The 12628-nt window shown below is 37.5% G+C and overlaps 1 protein-coding gene across 9 annotated transcripts in view; it reads right to left on the bottom strand.

Moving 5' to 3' along the window:
• ANKS1B (ankyrin repeat and sterile alpha motif domain containing 1B) overlaps nucleotides 1-12329 on the bottom strand; it is an 860784-nt gene extending 848455 nt beyond the window's left edge. For 2 of the 9 annotated variants that reach the window (XM_045522445.2, XM_074375244.1), the window contains exon 1: nucleotides 11404-12318. In XM_045522445.2, coding sequence (XP_045378401.1) covers nucleotides 11404-11537 — 134 coding nt within the window. In that variant the 5' untranslated portion in view covers nucleotides 11538-12318. Of the gene's footprint in view, nucleotides 1-11403 lie in introns of all 9 variants that reach the window. The other 7 variants (XR_012510715.1, XM_074375248.1, XM_074375245.1 and 4 more) reach the window with 7 other exon arrangements.
• Nucleotides 12330-12628: the final 299 nt, after the last annotated feature.

The raw sequence follows: 12628 nt of genomic DNA, 5'->3' as shown, positions 1-12628 counted from the left end.
TACCCTAGTAAAATTAGATACTACTGTATAGTTAGCTTTATCTGTGTGTGTAACTTTTATAAGGGCCTAAAGAGAAGTCTATGTTCTATCCTCCAAAATCATCACCATGCTGAAATCATAGTACACATCCTCAAAATATCTGTCAATACTGATTTAAAAGAAAGATAAGGAAAATATTAATGACAGGCTTATTAGAAACCAATTCACCTCATGGATTATAGCACAGCATATACAACTCCAACAGCATACAATCTCTCTCTGTTCAAATTATCTTTCTGAAGAATGCAGAAGGTAAGAACAAATGCTAAATCTTTGGTGACCAGTACCACTCCTAAAAGTAGGCAGGAAAAAGTAATCCCTATCTCTGGAATCAGAGGAACACTGGACAAATACATTTTCCCAATAGCCTGTCTTGGTGCTTGTACCATTAAAGATTTAGGTTAAGACAATGCCCTTAAAGAAGTTACCTATAAAAAATGCAAATATCCCAAAGTTTCCATTCAAATAAATATACTCATAAAATCTATACAGTTATTCCTTGCATGGCCACTAATGTCTTAGTAATAAGAAAAACATGTATTTGAGTCCTCCTACATGACAAGTACTGTGCTAGATACTTCTTTATCTAAATTATCTTTAATTATTACAACTCTACAAGATAAATATTATTATCCCCACTTTATAAATAAGGAGACTGAAGCCCAAAGAAGTTAAATAACTTCCCCAGGGCCAAAAATCCATTCAATGACAGAGTTTTCATTCAAACTCAAGATTCAGACTTTTTCCATTACATCCTGCTGCTTCTTTCTACTATGCTATTTGCTATTTTTGAAAATGGAGATCTAAGGCATGAAAGAATAAAATGCAGTATAGAAAACTTTTTGTTGGTATAGGATAAAACTAAATGAGAGTTCTAAGTTCCAGGTAAAAGAAGTCAAAGAATGCCTCAGAGCCAAGAAAGGAAGAAAGGCTTTGAAAAGGGACAGAGATGCACAGAAAGAGGGGAGGAGGAGGTTCTAAAAACAAACTGCCTGGTGCCTCGGGTTTTTTACACAGCCTAACACAAGATTTGATGAAGTCTCTGAGTTAACAATGAGCTCAGTTAAAAACTATGAGCTCAGATTTATCAGCTTAAAAGAGACAAATTATAAAGCTTATTAAATGAGGACTATGGTAAACACTCTATTTTCTTCCTTCTTGTGAGAGAGAAAAAATGAGGAACTATAAATCGCACCTATCCAAAAACATGGGATGGGCAAGTTATTAAACCACCTTCGAAGACAACAGAAGTTATAAAACATCAGCTGCCCAAGAAATTTGGGATAAAACAATTCCACCCTATTTTAAGGTGAAAATGACTGACAGATAAATATTTTTAAAAATCTTTAACTAACTTAGCATTGAATTCAGTTTACTGTTTATGTGCCATCAAGAAACAAATGTAAACAAAATACTGCCTATAATGTGGAATTCTGTGATGAATACAAGCAAAAATAACTGAACTATGTACGAACTGAAATACAGTATTACGTAATTTTGTAGAAAATGTATCTATTTACATACTGGAAACATATTGGTATTTTCATATTTTAACCCAGGATATACACTGGTCCCTATGGAACAAGGAAGCAATATGGCATAATAGAAAGATATCTGGGGTCGGAAAGACCTGAATTTCAACCCTGGATCTATCACTTACTAGCTTTGTAACTTTGGGCAAGTTATTCAGTATTTTTCCTCTTTTACCCCATATATAAATATGGAATCAATAATAGCAATAGCAATATGCTTTTAGCATAGCAATTCCACTTCTAGAAATGTATAGTAAGAATATAATTTTATGAAAAAAGTGGTTTGTATAACAATGTTCATCATAACATTACTTATAATAATAATAAATAAGTTTAAAAATCATCAATTTATCTAGTATTAAGGGAATGTTTACGTAATGTATATATATCACCAGATCAGAGGTTCTCACACGATATAGAGTACATAACAATCACCTAGGAAAGTTTATAAAATGCATATTCCAAGACATTATACTCAAAATTTCTAACCTAGTAGATCTAATGGGAACAAGGAATGCATATGTTTAACAAATAACCAGAAGAGATTCTGATGGAGAAGATATATGAAAATTCTGCATTAAATGGAAGACTACCATGTGATTTAAAATACGATTATAAAGATTTTGTAAGAAAATTGAAAAAGTTTGACATACCATTAAGTGAAAAATTCAGGATTCAAATTGTATGCTTCATCTAATAACAACTACATTAAACATACATAGGAAAAAACTGTGTTAGCAGTAAGATTGGAATGATTTTTATTTCTTTTACCCAACTTTTCGAAACACAGTCATGCTATTATCCTAAGTGAATAAGTAACATATCAAAATTTGGAAAAAAAGAAAAGTCAATGGATCTCCATGGCCTTCAGATTAAAATTCAAACTCCTAAGGGCAGCACACAAGTCCTTTGATCTCCAGACTTACCTCTTATCCATGCTCTGTATCAAACTACTTCTAATACCCCAAATTATATATATTCTACATTTTCACACACTGTTATTAAATCTACTGCTCCTTCTGTCTGAAATGCTCTTCCCTAAACTGTCAGCCTGACAAACTCCTACTCATCCAACAAGAATCACCTCCTCTCTGAAGTTTTCCCTGACGACTCCTCCAGATAGAATTAAAGGTATCTCCTTGCTTCTGCCATTCCTGTAGCATTGTTTGGTACTTCCATTACAGCACATATCACACTGCATTTTAATTCTTTGTTAAATATTGTCCTATTATTCTACAACTACTTGTTTGTAATTCTTCACATTCACATTATGTCTCCAAAGTTTCTATAAAACTTCAGAGTAACAGACCACTCTGGTCACTAGTGAAAGCAAGCCAACAGGAAGCAACTATGTTCTAGGCTACCTCACCACTAGGGTTTACCATGCCAAGGAACATCTCTGCATAATTCCTACTGCTTCCCCTAAGCACACTCCCACTCACTCCCATGCCTCCATACTAGCAGTTAAATATCTATACAAAACAGGGTTAATTTTGTAAGTAATTACAGTAGTTTTTTAGTGTATTCAAAACACAGGATACTATATTTAGCATATTTATATGATACATAAAATATTTCAAATGCATATTAATAACTAGAAGTACCAAACAAAGATTCAAAGTGACTAGTAGTTTGGGGGGAAAAAAAAAGTTTAATGTGGAAGAACACTAATTGGAATCCAGGGGTCAGAACTTCAAATTCCTCCCCTGTAATGAAACATAGATTTATGAAATAACCTAGATACTGAGTCAACTTGCAACATAATTTTTTTAATAACAAGAAAATGCATGTAAAAGAATTTGAATCTTAAACCACATTAGTTATTAAAGCTCTTATACAATTCTGTTCTATATCTTCATCATAATAAATATATACCTGAGGAATAACTTCAGGAAACAGACAAATGATATACCGTATGCTGATATCTAGGGTGGGTATATGACAGATACCCAATAAAAAGTTCTAGAGACTAAATAAGTAGCAAAAAGAAAAGGCCTTTCCAGCACCAGCCTATTCTATCCTATTTCTCTTGTCGCTAATCAAATCCCTTTACCCTTCTACAGCATCAGCCTTATAAGAAAGGATAAACGGTCACCTTTATCCAACCCACTCTTGCAAATCTGAAAAATCCACTCCATCAACTCTGCCACTAGAGTTCTACAGCTCCAGTATTTTGGCCTAAAGTTTTGTTTCCTCTTTAAATGAAAATACTGAAAGAGCTTCCTCTTCCTAAACACCTTTACAAATCAATCACACTTAAGTATGAATTGTCAGCACCCACAAGTAGTTTGTGGTAGGGGGAGAGGTGAGTACGATTAAAAAAGACCCAAGGGCACTGAATCCATGAGGTTAGAGGAGAAATTAGAGGTAGGCAGGAAACTAGAGATGATGAAAGCAAACTCTGTAAACTCCTCGATTTTGAAGGTCCAATTTTTGTTCTTCTTAATCTGCTTCTCACTTTACACAGTCCATCCCAACTCCACTCCTCACAAAAAATCTGCTACACTTGGAGAGGGACAGTAGGCACAAAAACTAGAGCCAGGGTGAACTTGTACTAATTAAAATGAAGAAGAGGCTTTCTTTCTGGAAAAACAAATTTGGGCAGGAAGGGTTAAAGGAAATGTGGTGTGGGGAACAGAAATATCAAGCAGGCAGCAAGAAATGAGGTTGGCTGTTTATGCCCACAACCATCAGTCAAGATTTGATCCAATCTGATCAAACAGTGCTGACAAGTTTAGGCCAATTGTTTCAGCTCACTTAACTAGAAGTAATTAAGCACTTTAAACAAAGCTGCTCTCGCAACATAATAGAATCCAAATAACTCTATAGCAAAACTAAATCAAAATTCATTTTATAGACAGATTCATGAAGAAAAGCTGTTAAATAATAAAGCACTATCTATAAAAAACATTCCCAGAGATAAACACTCTTTGGAGACTACAGAAGAAAGAGGAAAACAAAATTTATCCTTTGACCATATATTCTGATCCACCTTCAAAAATAACACAATTTCAAGCCTCATTCAGGTTTAACACAAATGCAGAATTCACTTGCTGTCCTATTGACTCAAAGAAAAAAACTAGACTCTAAGAAGAGTTCTTAGATCTGTGTTAAGAATGCATGGGTGGGGAGAGTATAGCTCAAGTGGTAGAGCGCATGCTTAGCATGTATGTGGTCCTGGGTTCAATCCCCAGTACCTCCACTATAACCAGATAAATAAACAAACCTAATTACTTCCCCTCTCCAAAAAAAAAAAAAAAAAAAAGAATGCATCGGGTTGTCAACTGGCATTGTGCCTCTGCCTGCCATATGGTTTACACAACCATGTCATCACATACAAGAGAAAGAACTGGAAGACAGATGAGTCTTCTGTGCAAATTCCTGCTTTTCCAAATACAAAATAATCTCTTATATCAATATATAATGAATAACCAGAACTTATCATATTTTAATTAATTGTAACTATGCTGCAAAATGTTCAAAATGGAAACCAAAGACACATTAAAATGCATCAAATGTTAAATAGCTTCAGGTTATGTAGGTTGAAATTAATCTTTTCTAACCCTTGAATTACAGTCAGCTTCCATTTCTAGTTAAATACTCAGAAAGAAGGTTCTATAATAGGCTCTTTGACAGAATTTTCCAAAATTACCTCAAATGTATAATTAAATAAATTATTTCAGTATATCACTGAACTAATCAAATTGTGTGTACTGTCACCTAAGAGGTTAAATTGCTAAGGCCAGTAGGTGCACTACTGAGTACCTTAAGCTTCTGCATTAATGTCAGTGAAGACCTGCTTCACTCTTCTGCAAGTGTAAGAAGCCACTGAGATGCACAAGAAATTGGGCGATGTAAAAATGTACAAGCTGAGTAGTCACCAGCTGGTTGTCCTAATTCCCTGCTACACATCAGCCTCACAGTTTTGAAGAGGGAGCTGAAAACCCTTTAGTTGAGAAAGAGGTCAATACCAAAATTCCCTCTCCTCTCTCCTCACTCCCCATCATGCAGCTGGCACTGTTCACTCTGGCAGACACAGCTCCCTGAACATAATGGTGCAATCACTGCTTCAAACATCATTACTATCTAAAATAGATAACCCACTTGCAACTTGACTATTTTTATAGATAGAACATTTTCGTGCAGTTTAACTGCTCTATTTGTGATTTATTCCATTTAACCAATGCAGTTTCCCTGGCAGTGAGTATCTTATATCAGAGTTCCAATAACCACAATTGCTCAAATAGTTGTGAAAATTACAATACTTCAGGTTGCCTCTTATCTCCTTGTACCCATCACCAAAAACTTCATGCATTGAATCTTATATCTGAAAAATGTATAAGCTCGCTGGTTTATATGTCTTTGGTGACCAGAAGATTATTTTTCCCTCAGTTCTTACTGATTTTTTTCACATGGGGATCTTGAGAACTGGATTCTTTATGTTCAACAAGAATTTACTAAATACACTTCACATAGTCCTTGACTCATTAAGAAAATCAAGTAAATCTGAGGCATTAACAAACTTTTTACTACATTAAAATACAAATAATTCTTAACCTAAACTCACTAAAAAAGAAATAATTTAATGTAGTTTAAACGGGAAATATTTTTGTTTAGATTAAAAGGCAATTGTGCCAAAGGAATAGATTTTAAAGGCTTTGCAGCTGTCTCATGAAAGATATGTTAAATAAAGGAAATTTTCACATATAATATGAAGGAAGAAAAGGAGGAAGGCAACTCAATTTGAGTACTCTGATGAGCTCTGATGAGTTTAGATTTTTTAAGGATGAAAGAGGGTGATGAGGAGTATAACTGAATATAAACACAGAAGAGAAGTATATACTTGTCCTGGAAAAAAGCTAATGCCCTTTTCAGTTAAGTTTGAAAAAAAGAAGGGAGTTATAAAAGTTCACTGCTGTGACAGCTAATGTAACCTTAAGCTCTGACAGACTAAAAGTAAAACTGTAGATGGTTTTAAACCACAAGAGAATTTCCTATGACATCTAACAACACCAAGAATCTGATTCTTCCCAATTTCTGTTTTGTTACTATCTTCCCTAGTGAGAATCATTTTCAAATCAGAAAGGATAAACAAATAATGTTAGATTACTGAAGCTCCAAACTGACAGAGATCATAAGATACACTGAGCTGCTTTAAATGAATGTAAGTATCCACAAGTAAGATTTCAGAAACCCATACTCAGGTATCTCTTCCATTCTCTACCTAAACTGTTAACATTCAAATGTCATTACTGTTTCTAATAAAGGGAATCAAATGACCAAAATATATATATATATATATCTCCAGACCCAAAAGAATTAGATACAAGGGAATAGAAGGAATCTGTGTCAAGGTCCACTACAAGAAACAAGTTATAACAAAGTAGCCTAATTTTGGTAGAATTTACAGTACTAAAGGGGCAGATCAAAGGAATGCTATAAACAGAAGATAGCCTGAATTTAGAAAGACAATGGATAAAATACCTCAAAATGTTCAAACAGGTATACTGGAGAGAAATAACTGGCTGATAGCTCTATTAAGTGGCTTCAATGTTGGAAGAAAGACCATACATAAAGATTGCCACTTTTAAATTTATACTAAGCTGAACGGAGGTTCTTTACAATATATATGGTGTGTTGAATTCCAGTTACAGCAAACATGCTTATTAAATCTACAGATGATGCAGAGAATTTAATATTCCAGAAGACAGACTCAGGAGTGAAAAAGATCTAGATATATTATAAATATAAGTTAAAACAAGTAAGATTAATATAATAGGAATAATTTAAGTTTAACCAACACTTTTACAAATACCAGATAGAGGAACCATGGCTTGACAGGTCATTGGGAAAAAAAAAATATCTGGAAGTTTTAACTGACTATGTGCTCAATGTGAACCAAATGCACTGTTTAGCTCAAAAAATCTTGACCTGTCCTAAGGTAGATTTTAGATCAATAATAAAGAGATAATAATTTCATTATGTCATGTTTCAAATATCTGCTATTTTATTTTCATTACACAATACATGTTCATTGTAGAATATTGGAAAATGTAGATAAACAAAAACAAGCAAACAAACAGAGATCATCCACAATTCCACCACTCAACAATGAACACTATTTACATTCTGGTGTTTATCATTGCAGACTTCTTAATGTATGTTGTAAATGATCACACACACTTAGTCTTTCTTAAGAAAAGGATCACACTACAAATGCTGTTTTTGTAACTTTTTAAAATTCAATAGTATATCAAGTCCCAGTATATTCTACACTGGTCAAACGACATCTAGTGCATCTTGTTTCTGGTCACCACATTTGAAGAGGGTCATTGCAAAATTTGAGAATATGCAAACAGGACAAAGAGGGTAGTGAAAAGTATGAAAATGTAAGTTCTTAACACCTTTTTTTGCTACATGACAACAGGTTGATGAAATTTTGAGGAAAAAAAAAGATTTATAAGAAAACAACATAGCTAAATGCATGCACCTGAAGAACTGCCTTGGTTGATGAACTAGACTATCTTATATTGACCCAAAAAGCCAAACTAGTACCAACTGCTGGAAATTGCAGGGAGGCAGATTTCAGCTCAATAGAAGATGAATTTTTTTAAATAATGAGAGCTGTCAAAAAATGGAATGGATGGAACTAGTCACTGGAGGGTTTAACAGGACTGGGATAACTAACTGGTAAAGGATGTTAAAGGTAACTACTCTAGGTAAGAAGGTGGATTAAAAGGTACCTTTCTATCTGAAGATTCTGTGATTCTAATGGAAAACTTACTATAGAAATTTACTCCGAGTACAATATGAAGCCAAGTAAGGCTTAGTAATTAAGGCCTCAAGAAACACAGTCAAGTCTTTTAGGGTTGTGTGAGAAATAAAAGCACAATGATGAACACCAATGTGCTAAATGCTCTGCATTCATTTCTGTTTACCTCATTTAATTCTTACAACAACCCTAAATGATAGATACTATTACTATTACCACTTTAGTGAAGGTTAGAGAGATACTCATAATTATTCAAGGTCATTCTTACTTTTGCTAAAAATTGCAGTGCACCCAAACACACCTGATTCCCCATCACACAGCTATTACTCACTCAGTAGGTAATATGTAATCAAAAGCATCTTTAAAAAAGTTCTTATCTAGTAATCCCTCAAAGGGCAGTCACGAGATTTTTTTTAATTAGAAAGAAAAAAGAACAAAATTTAAGGATTTTTAAATTAAATTGTTATTTATAACAAAAAAGTGTTCAGATTAGACTATCTAAATTGGCCATGTGCCTTAAGCTTTTGCGAATAAAACAGATTCAATAAATAAGACTTAAGACCCAGTAAAGCAAAGCTGAATGACAGAACTTCAAATCTTTACCATTACTAATTATGTGACTTTGGGCAAGTTCTTAATCTTCCTACTCTTAGTCCTTCATCTGAGAAAATGAGAACCAAACTCCTAAAGCTGATATAAGAATTGAATGAGATGATATACACATTTAGCACAAGATATGACCCTATTATTACACAACACAAGTAATAAAGTAGGGCAAGGGAGTACCAAACCTATCCATAATTCATTCCAAAATATTTTAAAATTTCAAAGTGTCATTATGTTTTAAGGAAAAGGGGCATTTTTTACTATCCTGTAAGAAAAAACTTTGATGACAATCATTTGTGAAATAAAGTGACAACTAATTAAAATGTGACTTCATTTTATGCAAAGGATCACCCAAAGAATACAATTTCAATTCTCATTTTCCTCAGAGATACTGTTTTAATTGTTTATTCAGTATGAGACAGATAAATGCAAGTTTAAAAGTTATTGGTTTTGACTTTGAATTTTTTACAATTGATTCAAACTACTCTAATGACACACTTCTCTAGGTTTGTTTTGTTTTGTTTTCTACATGCATTCTCCCTGTAGAGCTACTATTGCTACTTTTGACAAAACCAGCAAAAGAGAAAATCTCTCACTCATGAAGTATGTTGTGGGTCACAATTCTAAAGTTTTATTTAATGTTTACCAACATTAAATAGCTGCTATTCTATTCCTAAAATTTGACATCTATTCTTTTTTTAAAATGGCACAACCGAGAAGGTATTCAAACGATGTATGCCTTTAAGTTCTATCACAAAAATAGGCTTTTTCAAACACCATTTATCTCAATGAAATTAACTGAAGCTCTCACTATTCTCATAGAATTCTTTAGCGTTTTTCCAAAGGAACTGATTATTTTTAGAAATCTCCTTCAGGATATAGGTTTTTAGCCATAATTATATTTATAACTGATATGATCCGCTAGTAAACATTTATTTTACCTGCAATTTAACACTGCACCTAAATAAACTGCTTTTGTATAAAGTACCTGTGACAAAGGGCAATTATTACAGCTATAATCTTAAATATGTATACATTGTCTATTTGTGATTGAAAGTAAAAATTATTTAACAAGGGAGTACACACAAGTCATCACTTCAAAGACTTACAGAAAAAATGTCCCATAAAAATTCACTGTTCTGAAGTGAACTAGTGAACTGTCATTCTAATAAAATGTCACTGTCCACAAGTTTAGATGATCACATACGGAGCTTTTTTAAATCCCATCAACTATTTTCCAAGTATATTCATTTCACTGTAATACAAATATTTTCATTTACACTAGCCAGGACTTCAAATAATTGCATTATCTGACCACCACAACACATGAGAATTGTGTAAAGAACACAATCTCATCACTCAAAAGTTTGTGTTAAGCACTTGTCAAGAGTAGCATTGAACAGTTTTTAAAAACCAAGAAAAACACTTGACCTTAAAAAAATTTTTACAAGTACAGTTGGGTTGTCTAAGATGTTTTAAGATGAAGGTATGAATGATGACCGATGCTTCCAAAAATATCCAGGGTAAATTGAATAGCCATGATTTCAGACACTATAAGAGCTTCTTTGAATTTTATTAGTGAATGTTCTTCAGGTTTTCTCCCTCACAAATTGATTTCATTTGCCCATCAATTCAATTTTCAAGTTAATTGTTTTAAAAATATGCAAACCAACCCTGCTATTCCTGAGGTGTTGCCTGCTGAATAAAGACCTTGACTTTTTTTTAAATGTCATCTTAAATTCTCCAAGCAATATTAGTCTCACCTGGAACACCTTCACATGAAAAGGCCTCTAGTATATTCCACATACACTATCCCAGTCTCCACCAGGCATCCTTCATCCTGAGATATAATAACCAAGTTTCCCTCTGTTATGCCCAGGTAACTTAAAGTACTACTGGGGCTGCCTAACCTGCCTCATCAAGTTTTACACACACCCTGTACTGATGACATCTCACCAGCAGGTTCACTTTCTTCATTTTGTGGGATCATAACCCACAGCACAGCAAATGCCTTCTTCAAGAGAAGGGAAGCAGCAACCAAAGGCTGCAGCTTCTGCAGAATAATTGCACGCACGCAAAATCTTCTCTGCAAATTCCATTTAAGTAGCCCAAAAAAGGCTGGGTTCCAAGCTGAAAATATGTAACATTGACGGAACGCGTGTGGAACGCCAATATTCCTCCAGCAACACTAGTACCTGCACAAGTTCTGCACCACAGCTCAAAGAAAAGTAGATACTGACGCATTGATGGAAGCCTATTTTAAAAATACTCAAAGCAGCTAAGGCATTAATCTGACTGGGAGGTCCATGCCTCCTCACCATACACACATTCTGTTTCCCTACCTAATTTAAGAATGAATCGCTGGCAGCCACCAGGTGCAATAACCATGAGGAGGACGTACCCATCACAATGCACAACGAGGTGTGTAAACCCGGAGCTGGTTCCGGTCCTTACCTTAGCAGATTGGACAGGGGCAAGGGTCCGGATCCACCGCCCAGGATCCCTCCTTTCCTGCCAGACAGGAGTTTCTCCACCAAAGCCACATTTCCAGTTCGAGCAGCTTCCAACAGCTCCTGGTCCTTCCCCATGGTCTCTCACCGACTCCCTCACAGAGTCCTTTGCCCCTTCGGGTCCTCCTCCGCGCCCACCCCTACTTCCCCCAAATCCAGGGCCCTCCCCGCCCCACCCTAAAATAATGCAAGAGCTTCAGCACCAAGAGATCCCTGCAGCCCCCAGCCGGGAGGACTACTCTGCTCCTCTTCGGGGCGCAGCTTTTACAACGAGGGTCAGACCATGTCTTGGAAGAGGGGCTGGCGGAGCTGGGAGCCGCGACGCGCCCCCACAGCCACTCCCCTGAATTCCCGAGGCCTCGTTCCCGCGGGTTAGGCGTGAGGAGGTGGGGACGCGGGTTGCTTCTGAGGAGAGAGAGAAGGACGGTGAGGACTTGAAGGTAGGAGGAGGCGACGGCGGAGACCGTCCTCGTCAGAGCCCGAGTGCCACGAACGACCGCGGCGGCTGCGGCGGCCCGCGCGCCTCAGCCGGGGTTCTCCTCAGCTGCCGGGGTTCTCCTCAGCTGCCGCGCCCGCGCACCTCAGCCGGGATTCTCCTCAGCTTCCGCGCCCGGCTGGCTCGGCGGTTTAGGCGGCGGCGTCCGTGGCCCACGGCTGACAGGAGCGCGGTGGCTGCGACTCCGGCGGCCCTTGTCGGAGCGGTGCGGACGACCCGCGGCGGGCGCGTGCGAGGACGGCGGCGGCGGCGGCGGCGGCGGCTGTGGCGCTGGCGCTGGCGCTGGCGCGGGGCTGGGGCAGGGCAGGCGAGGGCCTGGGTCCGCCAGCGGCGACTCGGAGGCCAGGCGCACTGGGCGGTCGGCACGCGGGGGGCGTGTGAGTGCCCGCAGGTGTGGCCCGTGGGTCTGTCCAGAGTTGGGCGGGGGGCGGAAGGGAGTGGGGAGGTGGGGGTGGGGCGCCGGGACAAGACTCTCCTCGTTTTCGTGGGCGGGGCGGGGACCCTGCGGGGACCCTCCCTCCCCCAGTCTCCTTGCGAGACGTTTAACCGTGTGAGGACTGGAGTTCTCCCCGCCGCTGCGACTCCTCAGTCGGGCCGGGGCGGGCGCCACGCCTCGGGTCAGTCACGATGCTTGAGGAAAATCCTCCATGACGGGGATGAGGAGGCTGGTGAT

The sequence above is a fragment of the Camelus bactrianus genome, chromosome 12, assembly GCF_048773025.1.
Source record: "Camelus bactrianus isolate YW-2024 breed Bactrian camel chromosome 12, ASM4877302v1, whole genome shotgun sequence".
Taxonomy (NCBI): domain Eukaryota; kingdom Metazoa; phylum Chordata; class Mammalia; order Artiodactyla; family Camelidae; genus Camelus; species Camelus bactrianus.
This window is presented reverse-complemented; position numbering and strand designations above follow the sequence as displayed.